At 36.3% G+C, this 22,090-nt stretch overlaps 2 protein-coding genes across 14 annotated transcripts in view; one reads left to right on the top strand and one right to left on the bottom strand.

Annotated features, from left to right (window-relative positions):
* FANCL (FA complementation group L) overlaps positions 1–5,807 on the top strand; it is a 61,835-nt gene extending 56,028 nt beyond the window's left edge. For 3 of the 5 annotated variants that reach the window (XM_008162107.3, XM_054728564.1, XM_054728565.1), the window contains 7 exons: positions 254–404; positions 2,446–2,529; positions 2,974–3,019; positions 3,095–3,176; positions 4,017–4,133; positions 5,305–5,376; positions 5,723–5,807. In XM_008162107.3, the coding sequence (XP_008160329.1) occupies positions 254–404; positions 2,446–2,529; positions 2,974–3,019; positions 3,095–3,176; positions 4,017–4,133; positions 5,305–5,376; positions 5,723–5,758 (588 nt within the window). In that variant the 3' untranslated portion in view covers positions 5,759–5,807. Of the gene's footprint in view, positions 1–253; positions 405–2,445; positions 2,530–2,973; positions 3,020–3,094; positions 3,177–4,016; positions 4,134–5,304; positions 5,377–5,722 lie in introns of those variants that run through there. The other 2 variants (XM_028139883.2, XM_054728563.1) reach the window with 2 other exon arrangements.
* The window catches only part of VRK2 (VRK serine/threonine kinase 2), a 79,183-nt gene continuing 57,756 nt past the window's right edge, over positions 664–22,090 (bottom strand). For 5 of the 9 annotated variants that reach the window (XM_054728558.1, XM_054728553.1, XM_054728552.1 and 2 more), the window contains 3 exons: positions 21,253–21,419; positions 15,426–15,587; positions 5,332–6,167 (listed from right to left, as the gene is read on the bottom strand). In XM_054728558.1, coding sequence (XP_054584533.1) covers positions 5,829–6,167; positions 15,426–15,587; positions 21,253–21,419 — 668 coding nt within the window. In that variant the 3' untranslated portion in view covers positions 5,332–5,828. Of the gene's footprint in view, positions 812–5,331; positions 6,168–6,543; positions 6,638–15,425; positions 15,588–21,252; positions 21,420–22,090 lie in introns of those variants that run through there. The other 4 variants (XM_054728556.1, XM_054728555.1, XM_054728560.1 and 1 more) reach the window with 4 other exon arrangements.

Genomic DNA, 22,090 nt, shown 5'->3' with positions numbered 1-22,090 from the left:
GATGGAAAAAATTTTAAAATGACATTTATCAAAAAAGCCAGTCTTCTTGAGAATTGTATAAAGGAATTCTGTTAATATTGATGGAGGTGAAGATGTGTGAAGTAGAGCGAGTTGACTCTTGTTTACAAGAGTCTATATTTAGCTGAAATAAAGCAGTTAAAATTCTAAATTTGAGTTTTAAAATAAAAGTGAAAGATGATATGCAATTGATAGTGCCATACAACTTATTCAGCGTTCATCTATCTTTTCACAGAGCTCCATAATAAGCATTCATAGTCAGTTTTTGGCAGCATTGGAATCACTAAAGTCATTCTGGGATGTTATGGATGAAATCGATGAGAAGACTTGGGTACTTGAACCAGAAAAACCTACACGGAGTGCAACAGCACGCAGAATTGCAGTAGGTGGGGAAAAAGATGATTAATGAGGTTTTTTCTTTTTAACGTGTTTGATTATATTTTGTGTTACTTAGGAAAATGTATCTAAAGATGACATTGGACTCTTAGGTGAGACTTTGCTGCATGAAGTAAATTATTAAAACTTTCTGGGATGAGCTTTTTTTTATTACTGTGTGTTTAAATGTAAATATTTCAGGGGAAAAGGGCAAGTACTGAGGTGTTTCATTATAAAAGGTGATGAACCAATGGAAGCAGCATTCAGAGATGGTGTTAAATTAGCTTTTAATTAGCACAGAAATAGTGGAGCAGGCTTTTCCAAACTTACATTACTTAAGAAAAAGAACTACGTTAGAAATAATGAAGTCTTCATCCAAGAAACTAGAGATGAGTGTGAACAAATCTGGGAATATTTTCTGAAAAAATATAGAAGAGAATAAAATAACTCACGGGCCTTTGAAGAGTAAACAAAAAACACAAAATAATAATTGAATATATTTGAAGTATTTTCATAAATATATGAAATAACTGTAAATATCCTTTAAATATCACCATATTCTCTATACTATAAAATGATTGTTTTATGTATTTTATTATGAGCAAGCAAAACAGTTTTCAAGGTCTGCCTTTTAAGATTTTAGATATTTTAACCTCCATTTGAGTTCACACTAAATACTGTAGTTGGTTAGAAGATACCTATACAGATCTTTCCTCCCCCTTTTCCTAGCTCAAATAGATATATTGTTACAAATCATATATTCCGAATGATATCTTGAAATTCTGATGTGGATCATATCCCAATTAGTGAGCAATTTTTAGAGTTTTTACCCAGGCATACTATATTACGTGAGGGAAAAGTGGCATGTTATTAGAAGAGGAAAATATAATCGTACAGCAATTCTACAAAGAGTATTGTTACCCAGTTTGTTAAAAAAGACCTAAAAGGTAGACATTGATTTGCCTTTTTAAGACCAAGTTTTCAACAAATTAATTAAAAGGTTACTTAATATAGCCATTGTTAATAACCACTGTTAAAGGAAAGTATTTTCTGGATTCAAAGGCTAATACAGAATTTGTGTTCATGGTAAAGAATGCATTAGCAAATGAGATTATGAATTAACTTTTTGTATTTTTGTTTTTCTCATTGAATGAGAAAACCAAATTTATTTTCTTTGGTTACCTTTTTGCCAGATATGTAATAATTGCACTTACGTTGTTAGCAGAAGAGGAAAGTATAATTGTACAACAGTTCTACAAAGGGTGTTGTTACCCAGTTAGCCAAAGGCTTATACACTATAGAGTATAGAATTTATCAAGACATTTTTATCATAAAAATGAAATTCAAATTGACCTTAAACAATTATACTGTGTACCTTCAACAATAGTAAAATATATGAAATTTGTAAAGTACTCTTGTATAGTTAAAATTGAGTAAAAAAAAGTCTGGTACTAAGTAGAAATAGCTTTTTAGCAGATTCTGCAAGCAAGATTAGTTGCTGTTTTTACTAATTGAACTCTTTCAAATTTAATAGGAATTGAACCCTTTAACTTACAGGGGAAAACTTCACATGGAGCAAAAGAATTCTTATAAACCTTCATAAAACTCAAATCTTAAGCATGTTTATTTTTTTACCATTTGTTGTACTTTCAGTCTATAATTCTGACCATAGTTCTATTATATCCAAGAAAGTCATGAGAAGTAATTTAGGTATTTCTTACATATTTGATTTGTGAATTTTTTAAAAACCATCATTCCATAGAACCTTGTATTTAAACTTTAATAGAATGCTAACCAAGATTCTGATCTAAATTAATTATATTAACTTATGGTATGACTGTTTTTTGAAACTTAGGGTCCCCAAATCTTTAGCCACAATTATAATTTCAAAATTTACATCTTTTAATGAAATTATAATATAGTGATATATTTACCTTTATGAAAAATTTATAAAGCATTTGATTACTGTTTGCTTGTATATACAATGAAATAAACACCCAGCCAGATACTCCTTAATTTTTTTGTAAAAACTTTTAATATCTTTTATTCTAGGGAATAATGCTTCCATACATATAGAGGTGGACCCCAAGCACCCCACTATGCTTCCCGAGTGCTGCTTCCTTGGAGCTGACCATGGTGTGCAATCTCAGATTCAAGTGTTTTAGCAGAATCATAAAATTCGTGTCTACTACTGTTACAATATTACTCTAAAATACTAGGGGTAATTATTTCAAATGAAAACCTCATTTTGAACTGCATACTTTTGTTTTTAATATATTATTTTCTAATGAAGTAGTAAGACACAATCTGTAGTTAACAGTACTATATTGTATATTTGAAAGTTACTATGAGATCTTTAAAAGTTTTCATCTTAAGAAAAAAATATCTGGTAATGGATATTAATTTGTAGTAACCATTTCACAATATATACATATGCCAAATCATTATGTTGTACACCTAAAACTAACAGTGTTGTATGTCAATTTAAGTTGGAAACAAATTCTGTACCAAATGTGGTTTTACAAAATAAGAACAGCAACTCCTAAATTATTAAACTTTTTTTTCTTTAAATATCTGAAGTGGTGAAACCCCTGGGAATTAAGCTGAGCAGAAACATACATTTGTGGTAGGTATCTTTGCAATAGAACTATTACTTTTCTATCACTTTACAAATTTAATTAAAAAAATTTTATGCTTTCAGGGATCCAGAAAATACTCTATTACAAAATTTGAAAGATGTTTTAGAAATTGATTTCCCAGCTCGTGCTATCCTAGAAAAATCTGTAAGTGTTTTCATTGCTTTGATATTCCAAACAGCATTGAAGAATGAAAGTTAAAAGTTCTTTTAGGCACCAGAGAAAAATGAGGTTGAAAGTGAGGGAATTGGAAGAATATTATAACAGACTTCTGAACTGCAAGCAAGTTGCATGAAAGAACTTGTTAACCTTCGACTGGTGGTTATGTGTACTTTTTATGGTCTTTGTAACAGTAAATTGATTGACAGACATCTTTATTACTAAAAATAGAGGCAAAGGTCCAAAGTAGCTAATGAAATGTTTGGATTTTCTATACTGTCTGCTTCTGGATGACTGAAATGAAGTTCTGATTAGCTTAATATAAGTGTTTAAGGATAGCAGTACGATTTTTCAAAACTGAACAGACAAGACTGCATTGCAAATAAATTTAGAATTGATTTTTGACAAAGCTACTAAATTGTAGAACACTAAAGTGGTGATGTTTTTGTCTTTTTCCTTTAGTTACACAATTTTGAAGTTTAGCTAGTAATCACTAGCTAATATCCGTTCCTGTTTTTACATACTTGAGTGTATATTGATGTACAATATGGGAAAATTACTTAAGCCCAAACATCTTGTGAGAGAATAAACAGAATCTGTTTTTTTATATATATCCATGTGTATAATTTATTTGATGAAAAAGGGAGCACTCTCATACAAATAGCTTTTCTTAAGTGTTAAATAGTAATGTGACTATTTTCTATAACATAGTGATATAGTTACCTTTATAAAAACTATAATTATAAAAATTTAATATCTATACCATATTCATTGTCTCATCTCATTTTGTATGTTTTAAACACTTAAAATATTTCTTTTCTTTTGAAGGATTTTTCTATGGATTGTGGAATTTGTTATGCCTATCAACTTGATGGTGCCATTCCTGATCAAGTGTGTGATTATTCCCAGTGTGGACAGCCTTTCCATCAAATATGCTTATATGAGGTAAAATAAAAATAACATCAGTAAGGCTTTTTTTCAGCTAACACAACAAAGAATACAAATTTGAAATATTTAGACTCTAAAATCTATTTCAATATGAACTCCTGTTTTGTCATTAGCTCCTGCATTACTATACTAGTTTATTCCAGATGTCCATGTGCTTTATTTTTTCATCATGTCCAGAATACATTCATGGACTACTATTGACACACAAATTAAATTGATGGTACACTAGAATCTTTCAGGAAACCCCTCATGTAACCACATGCACACTGTAGACTCACCTAGTTGGGAGTGGGAGTGGCAATAAGGTGAAGGGGAACTGGAACTAAGGAGCACCTATTATTTTTCAGGCTCGATTTAAGTATAGAATAAATGAAATAAGTTTGCGTTTGATCATTGAGAACACATTTGGTGATCTGAGTATCTCACAGCACTCTTAAGTGACATTTTATTTGCTATATGTGAAGTCTGCTTTTATTCCTCTCATCATTTGCTCTGTATAGCATTCACCCTAGTGCACAGTTGACATATGTTAAACTATATGTGCATCAACATACAAAACACCTTGCAGTTGTATGGTGCTTTCAATTTTCTAAGTCTTCCATAGTATTACTACCTGGCTTTAACAGGGGAGAACTGAGTTAGAGATGTCAGTTTACCTTATATAAAAAGCATATCAGTTCTAATTATAGGGAACATGTGTTTTCTTTTATAATAATGAATTCATTTAGTTTTTAAAAATGAACTGTCTGATGCTTGTAACTAATGGTTGAGAACTAACCCACTATTGGTGATTAACACCAGAATTAAGATTTAACTTTTCAAGAGCCTATGGTATCTTCCATCGCATTAGGTCTTCAGTTGCAATTAATGTATTTAGGTAGATCTGTGAGCCCCATGGACCCATATGCATTATTTGTGTGTTTTAGGGATAGAAAAGATGAATAATTTTCATCAAAATCTTACCGGGGCCCATAATTTGGTTATACAGCACTGGGTATAAACCTTGAAATCCATGTTGGTTTCCCTTGTTATTCCACATATTAGTAGTCTGGCATTGGCTCAGAAAATGTTCCCCTTACTCTTGCAAAAGAGATTTAAGAAAGTAAATTATTTTTGGTATTATCTGTAATCATGCTAACACTGCTCCCTTTCTCTTTAAAATCTTCAGTGGTTGAGAGGACTACAGACTAGTAGACAGAGTTTTAACATTTTATTTGGTGAATGTCCATATTGTAGTAAGGTAAGCAATTAATCACATTTCATAAAATATCCTTAGCGTTTAGTTATGTGTTTATATCGGCTTTTCTAAAACTTTCTGAGATACAACTTATATATTTAAAAAAGAAAAGTTTCTGTAAGATAAATTGTCCCTATAAATAAAATTTTAATTTTCAAACTGCTCCTTTGATCCAAAGGGGTAATCCCTCTTTTTTGGAGTAACGTTTTTAAATTTTCTGGGTGATCTGAAACTTCAGAAAAGTATTTTCCAAACTATATCATGACACTATTTCTTGTATAGAGCAATTTTTTTTAGAATGTTCACAAACTTACTTTGTTAAAATGTATTCCTTTTTTTTTTTTTTAAGCCAATTACCTTGAAAATATCTGGGAGGAAGTCCTAAAATAAGAACGTAATATTTCTGTGAAGAACTGAAACTTTAAAAGCTATCAAAAGGATTTTGTTTGATATCTTCAGAGAAAATATAAAGCAAGACCCATTAACATCAAAAGTAAAAGAATGATGAAGCCATAATAATAAACATCTGCTTTTGCCTCTTCACTAAGGGTAAACTGGGAAATTGCAGACCAAAATCCTGTAGAACTTGAGTCTGTGACTTCCATACCAGCTGTGGAAGTGCACGTGTACCAAGATGGACATCTGGACTTGAATATATCTGGATGGGTAAAATCTTGATGGGGTTCATAAAATGAGTTTGGGAACTGCACAAAGCTCTCTTTTTGTGGAGAACTTTTTACTTCATTCAAAAATTCTTGCAACTCACAATATTTTTGTCTTCTCCTTGTGCTTTCCTATGGGAAAAGACATATTTAGTGTGTTAGATCTGAGTTATCCAGTATTTATTTTGTATACTCATGCTAAATAAGCTTTTTTGTCTTTATTTTACCTGAGAAGTTGTTTGTTTTTTTAGGTCCTGTATTTTAGGAGTTTATAAAGTACTTACCAGCATCAAACAGTCAAATCTGGTTAATTTTATTGGTTCTTTTAAACCAGTTAAGTAAGCTATCTCTTAACTTATAATCCAAAAATAAGATAGAATATAAAAACTGAATTTCTTGGTAAGACAGAAAAACAGATTTAATCTTATAGGTGTCAGATAATTATTATAACCAAAAAGCTTTCTAATAACATAGTGATTCTAGGGGAGCAAGATGGCTGTCCAGCTACCTGACACTGCAGCCTCCAGAGGAGGTTGACACCTTCCCATCACAGACCTCAAGAAGACAGCTGGTTGAAGTCCTTGTTTGTCCACAAAGTTGATCTAGGAAAAGATGCTCACTCTTATCTCTTAGCAAAAAGGAAAATGACCAGTCTGTCTTTACAATGTTAAACCTGAATGCCTAAAAGTATACAGTAAAATTTGTCAAGAGGTGTGTGGCCCAAGATAAACCTAAGGACTTGGAACATATGGTACGGTGAGCAGGATACTAACTTTAAACTACTCTAACAAAGTCACACTAATGCAATTTTCCTCAAGTTCAGTCAGCTTAAAGGCAAAATAAGTAAATAGTTATTTCATTGGACTAATAATATATTATTGTTGTTCCACACACAAAAATATGACATCAAATATTTTATAAAGGCTGAGACCAACTCGTAAGCTAACTTAAGCAGCATCCTCCTCTTACCTAATAAAACAGTAATATGCAAATTGACCGCACCTTCGCTACACCCATAAGCCACGCCCACCAGCCAATCAGAAGCAAATATACACGTTAAACCAGCAAAGATGGCGGGGGGAGAGGGCAGCACCCATGCCAGTGAGATCCAAGCCATGATGGTGGACTGGGGCAGGCGGTTAACGCCCGCAGCCGGCTGACCAGGTCCGCCATCACCGATAGCGGACCAGGGCAGGCGGCGTGGGTTAACGCCCGCAGCCGCCTGCCCAGGTCCACGATCAGGGATCACGGACCAGGGCAGGCGGCGTGGGTTAACGCCTGCAGCCGCCTGCCCAGGTCCACGATCAGGGATCACGGACCAGGGCAGGCGGCGTGGGTTAACGCCCGCAGCCGCCTGCCCAGGTCCACGATCAGGGATCACGGACCAGGGCAGCTGCCTGCCCAGGTCCATCACCGATCATGGACCAGGGCAGGCAGCGTGGGTTAATGCCCGCAGCCGGCTGCCCAGGTCCGCCATCACCGATCTCGGACCTGGGCAGGCGGTGTGGGTTAGCGCCCGCAGCCGCCTGACCAGGTCCCGGATAAGGGCTTCAAGTCAGCCATCGCCAGTGGCAGCTGACTCAAAGCCCCTATCAGGGATCATGGACCAGGGCAGGCAGTGTGGGTTAATGCCTGCAGCAGGCTGCCCAGGTCCCCGATCACGGATCCAGGTGGCGTGGGTTAGCACCCACAGCCATCTGACCAGGTCCACGATCACGGATCATGGACCAGGGCAGGCGGCATGGGTTAGCACCCGCAGCCGCCTGCCCAGGTCCCCGATCGCAGATCCAGGTGGCGTGGGTTAGCACCCACAGCCATCTGACCAGGTCCCCGATAGGGACTTGGAGTCTAGCATAACGAAAAGAATAGTCAGCAAAAGCAGGAGACAAGGTTTCATAAGTTCTCCCCCAGGTCACCACTGTTCTCTTATACATTTTAATTATCCCAGACTTTGCATGATGGAATTTGATTTGAATTATGCCTGATAGAGATTACATGGCATGAATTGTAGGCTCATTCTTTCTTTTTGTGGTTGCCTGACAGAGAAAGGCCTTGGAATGAGAGAAGGCACTTTTATTTTCCTTTTTCATTCTTTAGAGGCTGAGGAATTACAGTTATATGAAGAACTTAGTGAGAGAATGAAAGTCTCATGCTGTATTTTTCTGTAAGTTTTATCATGTGGACTATCAAAAACTTGGTGGGATCCTTTTCAAGAGGTGTTACAAAAATTATGTTGGAATTAACATTCAAGAGTAAAAGGAGAGAAGTGAGTGGTGGGTAAAGGAAAGCACTTTGTCCTAGAAACCAAATAGAAGCCACATAAACCTTCAGATTCTTACTCATTGTGCTTTGGAGGTATTAAAGGATAATTTTTTAAAAAGTTAAAATCATGACTTATAATCTGTATAGATAAAAGGCTAAGTGACCGACATTTGTCCATCCGTCCGACCAACTGGTACATATGACGCACTGGAAATATAAAAATAAACTTTGACTTGCACACGTGCCATACATATAAAGCTCTCGCTGGCGCTAATTTGAATGTTGCATTTGGTGGGAAAGTTCTTTTCAGAGGGGATTTTTGTGTTGCCATGCTATACGATTGGCCATAGTACAAATAAGTTTTAAAGTACTGTAGTGTTTGGGGATGTTTCAGACAGTTGTCTCTTAAAACAAATATGAGATCAGAGGATTCTGCTTATAGTGAATGGTTAGTAAAACTTGGAGATGGCAAACTTGATAGCAGTTTTCATTTAGGAATGGATATTATTGAAATTCCCCATGAAATGATTTTTAATGGATCTATTATTTAAGCCATCTTTGGAAATAGTATATCTATAGATAATATTAAAAATATGTCTAAACATGCAATTCTTTGTTCAAAAAATGAGCACGTTCAAAAATTAAATGAAGAAATTTTGGATATACTTGATGGAGATTTTCACGCCTATTTGAGTGATGATTCCATTGACTCAACAGATGATGCTGAAAAGGAAAATTTTCCTATTGAATTTCTTAATAGTATTACTCCTTCTGGAATACCGTGTCATAAATTAAAATTGAAAGTGGGTGCAATCATCATGCTATTGAGAAATCTTATTAGTAAATGGGGTCTTTGTAATGGTACCAGATTTATTATCAAAAGATTGCAACCTAACATTATCAAAGCTGAAATATTAACAGGATCTGCAGAGGGAGAGATTGTTCTGATTCCAAGAATTGATTTGTCCCCATTTGACACTGGCCACCCATTTAAATTAATTCGAAGATATTTTCCTGTTATGCCAGCATTTGTGATGACTATTAATAAATCACAAGGACAAACTCTAGAGAGAGTAGGAATATTCCTACCTGAACCCATTTTTGGACATGATCAGTTATATGTTGCTTTCTCTCTCGCTTTTTTTTAAAGTATTTTTAAAAAATATTTTATTGATATTTTTTTTTTACAGAGAAGAAGGGAGAGGGATAGATAGTTAGGAACATCGATGAGAGAGAAATATCGATCAGCTGCCTCCTGCACACCTCCTACGGGGGATGTGCCCGCAACCAAGGTACATGCCCTTGACCGGAATCGAATCTGGAATCTTTCAGTCCACAGGGCGACGCTCTATCCACTGAGCCAAACCAGTTACGGCTGTTGCTTTCTCTTGAGTTCAAAGAGCATGTTACGTTAAAGTTAAAGCTGTAAATACTTTATCTCAAGGGAAATTAGTCAAGCACTCTGAAAGTGTTTTTACTCTTAATGTGGTATACAGGAAGATATTAGAATAAGTTTAATCACTTTATCAATCATTATTTGCATCAATGTTGTTTTTATATTACGAGTTTGTTATTGTTATATCATTTTGTTATTGTTTACTTATTAGTAAATTTATGTATTATTTTCATATACATTGTACTCATTTCCTTTTATCTCTCACACTTTTATTATAGAGAAAGGGCAAATAGCAATATTAAAATATTTCATCTAATTAATTCCCTTTCAATGTGCACGAATTTCGTGCACCGGGCTACTAGTATATAATAAAAGCCCAATATGGCCCTAACTGGTTTGGCTCAGTGGATAGAGCGTCGGCCTGGGGACTCAAGGGTCCCAGGTTCGATTCTGGTCAAGGGCATGTACCTTGGTTGCAGGCACATCCCCAGTAGGGGGTGGGCAGGAGGCAGCTGATTGATGTTTCCCTCTCATCGATGTTTCTAACCCTCCCTCCCTCCCCCTTCCTCTCTGTAAAAAATCAATAAATTAAAAAAAAAAAGCCTAATATGCAAATTGATGGAACAACCTGTGGAATGACTCGTCGCTATGATGCGCACTGACCACCCGAGGGCAGACGCTCAATGCAGGAGCTGCCAGCAGGCCCCAGGCCGGCCAAGGCGGGTGCCAGTGGGCCCTCCCACCCCCCATCGCCCCGCCAGTCACCCACGGATTGGCCCTGATCACCGGCCAGGCCTAGGGACCCTATCTGTTCATGAATTTCATGCACCAGGCCTCTGGTCTATATATAACTTACATATCTGTGGAAGTGGATGCTATCCCCACCTAGATGGAGAATAGAAGTCAAGGGACTAAACGTGTCTAACCTATATATCTCTTTAAGCAACAACAAATGATATCAAATGGGAAAGTACTCATCAAAGGACTTCACTTTGAGAGATCAGATTGGGATAGTCTATGGCATAGGTTAGAAAAGTGTGGCTCATTGCCTAGCTGCCTGAATTGTGCATAAAGTTTTATTGGAACACAGCCTCACCCATTTTTTATGTATTATCTATGGCTGCTTTTACACTATAATGACAGAGCTGAATTGTGATAATGACTGGAACTTAAGGATAAAATATGTACCACCTGGCCCTTTAAGAAAAAGTTTGCTGGCCCTTGATCTAACATTAAAAAGCATACAAGTCATTTTGAGATCTTACTAAGATACAGTTCTCATTCAGGAGGTGTGAGATGAGACCTTAGTTTCTGTGTTCCTAAGAAGCGCTCCAGGTGATGCCAGTGCAGCTAGATGGCATAACACACTTTGAGTAGCATAGGCTTAAGGTATGCAACAATTCTGCTAGGGCAGGGGTTCTTAACCTGGGAAAATGTTGTCCCACAGGGACATTCAGCAATTTGTGAAGACATTTTGGGTTGTTACAACTGGGAAGAGGTCCTATTGCATCTACTGGCTAAAGGCCAGGGATAGTGGCCTACAATGTACAGAACAGCCCCTTACAGCATATATCCTAGCCCAATATGCCAAAAGTGATGCTATCAAACTGCATTATGATAACCCCTTCTACTTCTGGCCATGAGTAATGGGTATCAACCGGATTTCCCCTCTAGCTGTGAAGTCCCATGAAATAAATACAACAATCAAATTGGACAAAATACAGGTATCAACTTATTAGGCTGCAACTTAAGATGACTTTTACCAAAGGGCAGCCTATAAAAGTTTAAACAGAAGTCAGGACATGATCAAGTTGAACTACCAATAAATTAACTGCCTGCCAGGACAAAATTCAAAACTCTTTAATAAAGTCTGGACTCTCAAGAACTTAGCATCCAGAATGTTCAATAAAACTTGACTACCCATAAGAAGCAGGAAATTTTGACCCATAACTAGGAGAAAGAAATAGAGTCAGATATGAGCCAGATGGCAGACTTATCAAATAATAAAACATTTACATAAATATGTGCAAAGACTTAAAGGAAAAATTAAGCACAATTAGTGAACAGATTGGGGACTCAGCAGAGAAATAGAAAATATAATGCACTTGTCGAACTGAAAAATATGACATGAAAACTTCATTATCAAATTAGCTCTTAAATCTAGCAAATCAATGAGAGACCCAGCAAAACAATATCCAAACTGAAATACAGCAACATAAAAAAGTGATTTGATAAATGAACAAAGCTTCAGTTATCTGTTAGAAAAGGTAAAACAATCTCAGCTGCATATATTTGGTTATTAGAAGAAGAAATTAAGAGGGATTAAGGCAGGAAAGAAATCGTAGCTGAAACTTTTTGAATTTGATGACAAATATCAATCCAATGATAAAAGAAGCTCAATGAACCCAAGCAGAATAAATACAAGACACCCATCCCTAAAAAAAAAAAAAAAATAAGATAAGCAAATCTAAAAGCAGGATCAATAAGAATAATCACTAACTTCTTACAAGAACACACACCCAAAAGTGGAAACAACATCTTTAAGAATGTAAAATTCCATACAAAATGAAGCCTTCAAAATGGAAATGAGCAGCATCTGTTAACAGACAAGACAGAAACCGGTTTGGCTCAGTGGACAGAGCGTCGGTCTGTGGACTGAAAGGTCCCGGGTTCGATTCCAGACAAGGGCATGTACCTTGGTTGCGGGCACATCCCCAGTCGGGGGTGTGCAGGAGGCAGCTGATCGATGTTTCTCTTTCATCGATGTTTCTAATTCTCTATCCCTCTCCCTTCTCTGTAAAAAAATCAATAAAATATATATATTTTTAAAAAGCACTCTCTTTAAAAAACAAAACAAAACAGACAAGACAGAGGAAGAGCATTCTAAGTGAAACATCCTGCTAATTACAACTAAAGACTTTGGACAAAAAGAAACTAATAGAACATTCTGAAAGTTGCACAATAGAAGGCAGACTGGATAGAGACCTCAGGATACGAAGAATGACCAACCATGAGTCTCACCCCAAGCTCCCTCTTTTTGGATCCTATGTATCCCAGCCTGGCCATAAAGCAGCTGCAATCTGAAGACAACATGCACACACCAAAGAAGTTTAAAAAATCTCTAAGTAGTGGACCTGAGAAGTGGTAGGTTTACAGGTCAGAACTCTTTGCCTATACCTGCTCTGTTCTAGGTGAAAACCATAAAAAGCTGTGCCTCTCCCACTTCCCACCTCACACCATAAACATGATTGATTTGAGATGGTTCACAGACCCAAACACGAAACCTAAAACACTAAGCCTTCTAAATATATAAATATAGCAAAGTTACTTTGTGACCTTAAAGTAGATGAAAGTTTCATTACAAAAAAAAAGTTGTAAAGCAAAAAATTGGTTAATTGAACTTTAACAAATACTGCCTGGCTGGTGTGGTTCAGTGGTTGAACATCAACCTATGAACCAGGAGGTTGAGGTTCGATTTCCATTCAGGGCACATGCCCAGGTTGAGGGCTTGATCCCTAATAGGAGGCAGCCGGTCAATGAATCTTTCTCATCATTGACATTTCTATCTCTCTCCCTCTCCCTTCCTTAGAAATCAATAAAAATATATTTTAAAATAACAAATAGCTTCTTCTTATCAAAGACACTATTAAGTGACTGATAGTTGTCAGAGGGGAGGGGAAAGAGGGAGTGGATGAAAGAAGGTGAAGGGATTAGCCAAAGAACATATATGCATAACCCATAAACATAACAGTGTGGTGATGGCCAGAGTGAAGGGGGGGAAGGAGGAAGGATGAGAGGGTTGGTTGAAGGTAGGCAAATGGGGTGGGGGGGCATCTCTAATAGTGTCAACAATTTAAAAAATGCACACTAAGGAGAAGATATCCACAATACAGATATAGGACAGAAGACTTATGTGTGACATATATAAGGAATTCTTACAACTTAATAATATAATCAACTAAAAACAGATCAAAACACTTGAAAAGGCATTTAACAAAAGATTTATGAATGGACACATGAAAAGGTGCTCAAAAATACTAGTCATCAGGTAAGTGATAATTAGAATCACCGTGAGACGCTAATACACATGTTGGAATGGCTAAAATAAAAGACAACACCAAATGTTAGGGAGGATGGAACTCTTGTACATTACTGGGAGAAGTATAAAATGGGAACCATTTTTTAGCTTTTTATAAAGCTGAATATGCATCTGATATGAAACCTAGCAGTTTCACCTCTGAGGAAAAACAAAACATGTCCATTGGACTTGTGTCAGAATGTTTATAACAACTATACTTGTGGCTAGAGCCAGGGAGCCCAATTGTCCATTAATAAGAGAATGGATATGGGAATTATAGTTAAAACAAGTACTACTCAACAAGAAAAAGAGCAAATTACTCATACATGCAACAGTATAGATAAATCTCAAAAAGCATGCTGAGTCAAAGAAGCCAGACACAAAAGTGCATACTGCATGACTACATGTATGTGAAATTCTAGAAAAGACAAAACTAATCCATTGAAATGTCGAAACAGTGATTGTCTCGGAGGTGAAGGGACTGACTGAGAAAGGGAACAAAGAACTTTCTGGAGTGATAAAATGTACACACACATCACACTGCCATCCAATGAAAATGAGCCAGTTTCTAAGCATGGAACCTGGGCATCGATCTTTTTACAGCCCGCCTCTCCCTCCCCCCCCACCCCTACCCCCGCCCCTCCCATACACAGCTAATTCTGGTACACAGTAAGGGTTGAAAAAGAGCACCCAAGAATCTCTACTTTGTCACCAAGCAGAATTTGTCTAATTTTACAAATGGGAACTATAAGATAAGACCATTTGACATATCTTTACAATTAAAAAATTGGTGCTATTATTCTACAAAAGAATAAACGCAAAAAATTCCTATTAGTACTATAAAAGCATCTCTCTGGATTAGTTTGTATGCTTACTGGATGGACATGAAATGCCTAACTAGTATGCTTCTAATTTTTGCCTTGTCTGCCAAGAAGTTCAAATCCAACTTCAATGCTCAGTTTAGTGATTAACATCCCAACTGCCTGATACACCAATTTGGGGGGAAGGGGTGAGAGGTAGAAAGTGGGGGAGTTACATTTTTCTATTTCACATTTGGGAAAATGATGGTGTACAAATCATATAACATATTGGCCCTTCTGAAACAATTTTTTTTTTTTTTTTTACTGAGGATATAAATACATTGTACTCTTCTTGTCAAAAAGTTTAGATTAGGAAAGACATTTGCTGTTGGCTGAGTGTCGTCTGCTAAAGGTGAGTCACTATCCAACCAAATGATCAAATGATGTAGAAAGTACATCACACTGACAGGAACACTTCACTCAGTTGATTATAAGGGTTAGAGTGGAGGAACCAATGTAAAAGTATGGAATATGTTAAGAGTCCCTAATGGATCATAGATGGCATAAAAATTTAAGTGCACTTCATTACATTCTTAGGCTAAAGGAAGAAATCAGATCTGTAGGCAAATGTATTCACTGTCATTCTTTCTCTCTGATAACTGGTGTTGGCTGCTTTGATTCCATCTGCTGGATAGGACATTTACTGTCCCTTCTCATCTAACAAACCTAGACAACCTTGGCCCCCAGAAGAAATGAAGACATCCTTATTCCCAAAGGGCATATTCTAATGTAACGCCTTAGTTATGAAATCAGAGCAAAGGTGTGCAATAAGGAGAAAGAGAAATGCCTCTCACCTGCACTGTCTCTTTGTTACGCGATCCAATCCGCTTCTCCTCTTTTTGGACTTTTCTCCCCGTTGCAGAGGGCTCAGCACTGCTCTCACTGTGGACACTTCTTTCCATTAACCTAGTTTGCATCTGACTGACTGGCTTTGTTGCAGCCTTTTGTGAACCAACCTGTTGATTTAGAGTAATAATAGGTAATGAAAACTTTTGGCACCTAAGAAAATGCATTTATATCCAGATTCTTGAAAACTCTAAACTTGCCAAGATTTGAAAAAAAGGAAGAAATGGAGAGGAAACCAACAAATGGACGTTACAGAAAAAATATAGTAGTTGGCAAGATCCTGACCCTTTCTCATCAGTAGGACAAGACCAATTAAAATTAGTGTCTCTGTTGTGCACTCTTTGGAAATTACCTCTGCAGATAACTTGCTTATTGAAAACAGCATTTTTTACAGAAAACTGTCACATTTTAAAACGGCACATGAATTCATTATTAACCTTTGCTGGGAATGGATCCAGAATATCTTTTTAGTTTAAACTCCTAATTAGAATCTTCGTTTTCTATCACTGAAGGGAGCCTAATTAATGTGAATCTGTAAGAGGAGCTTATGATGTTGCCTACTTTTTTATACAGGTAATTTAACCTTTAAGCAGGTGAATAACAGTTCATGTCATCTAATCCTGTGTACCAGGATCAGAGGTTAAGTTCTACAACAAACTTGCTTCTAAGGTTTCTTTCTCACACTCTGGCGTTATCTGGGGGATGACTGACTCTTAATAACCCTGAAGTAGACAGGGAAATCGCAGCGCAGACCCCTCAGTACGGCTGGAAGATTGAAAGCCACAGTGAAGATCCTTATGTGAAGTATTTGTTCGGCAGCTTCATGTTTATAGCAGCTGAAAGCGCAGTCACCTTTTTTCATGGGCTAAGCAGGGGGCAGAAGATAGGAACAGTGCAAGGGGAAATAACGGGGTAGCCAGTGCCAAAACACAGAATGAATTACACTGGCTGGGCAAGCAGAGCCTTCATTTGTAGTCTCAATTTTTAGCTTCTATTGCCAAGTGTGTTCACTCTTTCCCTTTAAAATATGCCGGTGTCTTGTGGCTAGGTCTAAGTTATCACATCATCATTCTTTTTGGTTAATCCTCACCTGAGGATATTTTTTTCCCATTGAATTTTAGAGTGGAAGGGAGAGGGAGACACAGAGACAGAAACATTGATGTGAGAGAGACACATGGATAGGGGAGTGAGCCTGCAACTGAGGTATGTGCCCTTGACCGGAATCAAACCCATGACCTTTCAGTCGGAGGGCTGACACTCTAACCACTGAGCAACGGGCTAGGGCACAACATCATTCTTTATTCGTCCCTCCCCTCAGAGCCCAGCTTCTCAAAGGACAGCAGCCACTGCCTGCCAGTAACCAGAAAATTGAAATTGCTTCCTAATCACTTAGGGGTTCTTTATTTCCAACACTCAAACCTCCCCTACTCCTGAGGAAATGTGTGTGGATCCACCTCCTGAGCCACTCCTGCATCTTGGTAATAAATGCTCATCGTGCCTCCAGTGTGAAACAAGGCGTTTCCCAAGGCTGCTGTGCGCAGTGCTATCCTGATAAAACACTGGCTTGCCAATCCTCACGAAAATGTGTTCTATGGCATAAAGGATTAGCTGATATATTGAGTTTTTTTAGTGCCTCCTGTATGCTAGGCACGGTAGGTCTGACAGTTGTTGTTCTGGGAGCCTCTGATGTGCAAAGATTTGGTCTAAGATTCAATTCTCCGTGAGGCTGGATCTGCTGTCGGTTGGCTGGTTAGGCTGTGCCGCCCAGGGACACCTCTGCCTAATGAACAAAATGATAGCCACTTTATGCAAAAGTTCCATTTCTAGGGAAAGTTTTAAAATGGTAAGAATGAAGTGGATTAAGTAAACATTTTTCTCTAAGTTATAAAAATACAGAAAACACTTGGCATCCCACATAATCTAAAAGGATACTATCCAAATGTGTATCATTTTGAGAAAGTAGCTATTCAAACAAGGTACTTTTTACTTAAATTTCCACTAGTACTTCTCACTGTGCTACAAAATCAGGAATACTTTGGGACCCTTAAAATTTCATATACCAAAAATGTGTTTATAATGGAGAATTTATATTTTATTCTTCTCACATACAGAAAATAAACATGAAGTTTAATCAAATTATTTTGAGAATTAAAGCTCAAGAAAGAATTTTGTAAACATTTAAACTCAGTACAAAAATTACCACAGTAATAATAAGTCACTCCTAGCTTTGCTGTAGGAACCTCCAATTTCAGGTGAATGTGGGAACAAACTTTTACTGAAAGATGATTAGCTTGAACATTTTAACACTGACCTACAGCTACTCCTCTGCGTAGGTGAAGCACTGAGGAAGAATGGGTGGCTCCTGATTCCCAGGTGTCTATACTATGAAACTATGGATTCAGGTATCATCTTAAGGAAGGAGATACTGACAAACTGAGAAAAGGATCCACTACACTGGCTCCTGAAGAAACCGCTTATTCAAGGGTTGAAATGGGACTTCAATAACGCTGGTTTTTCAATTTGGCTTTAGCATTCTCATCTGGGAATTCTAGAGCTTTAGCTCACCTCAGTAAGCATTCTTACTGAAATATGGTTTCCTTCAGTGAGTTTTGGACATTAAATCCCAGTGGATGGCATAAATAGACTGGTGTAGGCCTGATGATAGATTCTTCTAATTTGTCAGTGCTACCTCAGGAGCCGTCAGCACTACTAGCGGGTGATTTCAGCTACACACACCATCATTTTGATTGAGGCAAATACCCCCAAAGATTTGCTTTTCAGGAAAAAATATCAACGTCTCTACTATCTTGACATAAATTCATTCCCACTTTAACTTCAGTAACAGCATTTGAGGACTTTGGGAAGAAGGCTCAGTTTATAGGGAACAGTTTATGACACCTAGTAAAACCTAGTGTTGAAAAAATACCTCATTTTTCTTTTGTAAAAAGATAAGTTTGCTGAGGTTCATATGGTGATGTGCTATTTTCTAATACCTAACCAAAACATATTTTTAAGAATTCTAAATTGAAAAGGCACAGCCATTTATAGTGAGGGAAATAACACTTTAAAAATTAAACATATCTTTCCTTTGAACACTGAATGATAGAAACGTTTTATTCATCTAATGGTACCCGTTTTTTGGTCCACTGGCTTTTTTTTAAGTATCTTTATCTAAAAAGTACAAGTCCAAAGTTCATTCACTAGTTTGTTACATAACTAAAGTGATCCATGTGTAGATTATTAAGTAATGTTTTTAAGGAAATTTTAAGAGGATTCTGACTAAAAAAAGAAATCTGGGGCCATTCATTAATATTCACTTTGGACTTAAATTACACTTGTTATGGAAACGATCGATTAGGGAAACTATCTTATGCTGTATCGGGCAAAGGGGCGAAGTATAGGAGAGTTTATATTGTCATACTTGGCTTTTGAACATTTTCAAGTTTGGTTTTTTAAACATCACAAAATCTGTAAGTTTTAAAAATAAAAATTAAGGTTTAGCCACATATAGTGAACCTATATTTTATACTATAATTAAATATATTTGTATACTTAAAATATTAGAGAAATAAAGTCATTATCCAATAAATATTGACATACTGTGAAATATATCCCTAAATCTTCATACTTTATATATAATGAGGCTGATCATATGTTAACAGAAGTTAAGGTGTTAAGAATGTTATTTTTAAAAATGTATCCTTATTGTTCAAAGTCTTACAGATTTCTCTCTGTTTGTTTTTCCATTGACCCCTCCACCCCGCAGTTCCCAGGTCTTCTCTATTGTCTGTATTCAAGGGCTATGCATTTATGCAAGTAAGTTCCTTGGTTAATCACTCCCTACCCACCCACCCCCACCCCTTCCTCATTCTTAAAGTTTTCTTTTTACAAAGTGCTCTCATCAAAAGAAAAGAGTAGCTGGGTTGGGGTGACTCAGTGGTTGAGCTTCAGCCTATGAACGAGGAAATCCTGGTTCAATTCCTGATCAGAGCACATTCCCAGGTTGCGGGCTCAATCCCTAGTAGGGGCATGCAGGAGGCAGCAGATCAGTGATTCTCTCTCAATATTGATGTTTCTATCTCTCTGTCCCTTCCTATCTGAAATCAAAAAAAATATATTATAAAATAAAAAGTAAATCATTTTTGATTGAGGCTCGTTGGAAAAACTGTTTTATGTTTATGCATATTAAAATGGTTTCACAACATCCTTAGAATTTGATGAAACAAAATTCTGGTGAATAATTAAAATTTTATATCAGAGGATATAGCTATCTGTTTTTAAAATGGCTTTTTTATATTTCAATTAAGTTTGTGAAACTAAAAAACTACAAAAAAGGGAAAAACACTACTTAAATTCGTGTAGATTAAATGGTGACCATTATTGCAAGGGAAATACTATGTCAAGGAAATGCTCTTTGTTTTGTTGCAAAAGTGTTAAAACACAAAAGTCAATAAAACTGTTGAAATAAGTCTCAGTAATTACCAAGATCAAAATCCAGTGGCTTTTTATTAAACATGAACTTTTGTTCTGCCTTCTGCAGTAAGTAAATAGTGCTGACAATTGGTTTGTGAGGCACTTGCTACAATAAAATGTAATTGTATCATGAGAGAAAGGTGACAATCAGGAGATCATGAAAAAATTACATATTCTCACTGGTAGTTAATTAGCCATGCAAAACCTCCTCAAACAGATATTCTCTTCTATTAGGAATGATTACTATGCAGGCCTACAGATGTCAATACCACAGTCATTCAAATACTTCTTTCCCTACTAATTGAAGGTTGTAAAGCTCTGGTGTCAAGGTTTTGCTTCCAAAGAGCTAATTTATGACTAGAAGGATATTTTATGTCTTCAGTTGCAGCAGCTACAAAACTCAGCAAATCAGAACCATCTGTGCTCAGATACTTGACTCACCGTTCATCCAGCAGCCTATCAGTCACGTTAGTTTGCATCCTGCATTCTTGGCTCATGAACACTTGTGATGATCCAAAGTTCATAAGAAATATTAAAAATGAATGGCATCCTGACCCTACCTTATTATACACGCCTGAGGGGAGAAAAAGCCCTCCTATTTTTTAATTTTTTATTTTTTGCATGTGGATGGTGGCAAGGGAGAAATGGCCATTTAGAAACCTGTCCAGTCGTGTTGCTGACGGCAGTCTCAGGTTTCCCCACCCTCTTAAAAAAGAGTTTGTCCTAACTCTTTTGTATTGTTTCAAATTTAATTCTTTTGCAAGTTCTAATTCTTTTTTTTTTAAGTTGGCACGAGGGAGTCAGAAAACAGCAGAATAAAGGAGGGGATACAACTTTTTAAAATTGACTTTTAAAAAAAGAATTGCTTCTATAAATTGAAATATCAGCACATACAAATAATCTGCTTAAATCTAAGAATATTATCATTACCACCAAATTATGGCCAATTTGGTCTGCAAAAAACAGAGGGAAATAACTAAAGAAAATCTGAAGAAAAGCAGCAAATAAAGGTTCTTATAAATAAAGTCAGATTAGACTTAACCTAGTCGCATCTCTATGACAACAGTGACCGTTTTACTTCTTTAATAGTACACAACAGACCACAGATCCTACTATTTTTCTGTAAGAAACAATATGTCGAACTTTCAACAAAATTTCTTGGGGCTGAGTTAGGGGAAATAGGAATTAAATATAATAAATAAGAAACTGGGTTGTCAAACTCATTTGAAACCTAAAACAATCTCACTTGGAAGCAAGCTTCACAGGAGGTAATCATAAAATCCCAGAGACTATGATACTTACTTTTTGATAGTCTGGAGTACGCACATTTACACTCTCTTCTTTCGTGGAAAAATCCAATGGTCCTAAAGGTATTCCACCTGGGTTCAGAATTTTCTTGAGCATTTGATAGTCTGGCTTTTCATCATATGCTAAATTATGAGCACATGCCAAATATTGGGCTATTTCATCTGTGAAGTATTAAATTTTTTTACATGTCATTCATAATCGGCAAAGGAATGTCAAGACACCAGTATCCTCAAAATCATTCTTTCTCTCTTACACACACACAAACACACACACATCCTAAAGAAACTAAGAATGAACAATTCAATGAAAAGCACTTTTTAAATGATATCCAAAAATGACTGAAATATACTTACCTATCGATTGACAAGATGAGAGAAACTGATTATTTTTTACATATTTTTGTATATACAAGGTGTCCCCCCCCTAAAATGTACCCACTCTTTAACAGCTTATTGCTCAATTTTGAAAATGAAATGCATTTTAATAAATACTGCCTTTATAATTATTCGAAGTATGTGTATACATTTTTTTTTTGGGGGGGGGACACCCTATATTTACTAAATCACTAATCTTATCAAAGAAAGCAAACTTTTTATATTATAGTGATTTTGATTTATGGGGTACAAGTTCTAAGAACTACCTGAGTAATATGATAGATGCTTTTATTTTATGTTGAGGTTTTAAAAAATCAGTTAAAAACAACTGGTACTTACTATAAACCTTCTTACTTCATAGGGAAAAAAATAATTCCAAATTTTAATTAAGGCTTTGATTTTGAGATTATAACAGTTCATTTAGAAATGACCTTGAATTGTACGTGGACCTTGAATTG

The sequence above is a fragment of the Eptesicus fuscus genome, chromosome 16 (assembly GCF_027574615.1).
Source record: "Eptesicus fuscus isolate TK198812 chromosome 16, DD_ASM_mEF_20220401, whole genome shotgun sequence".
Lineage (NCBI taxonomy): Eukaryota > Metazoa > Chordata > Mammalia > Chiroptera > Vespertilionidae > Eptesicus > Eptesicus fuscus.
Note: the sequence above shows the minus strand (reverse complement) of the source record. Positions and strands in the feature narration are given on the sequence as shown.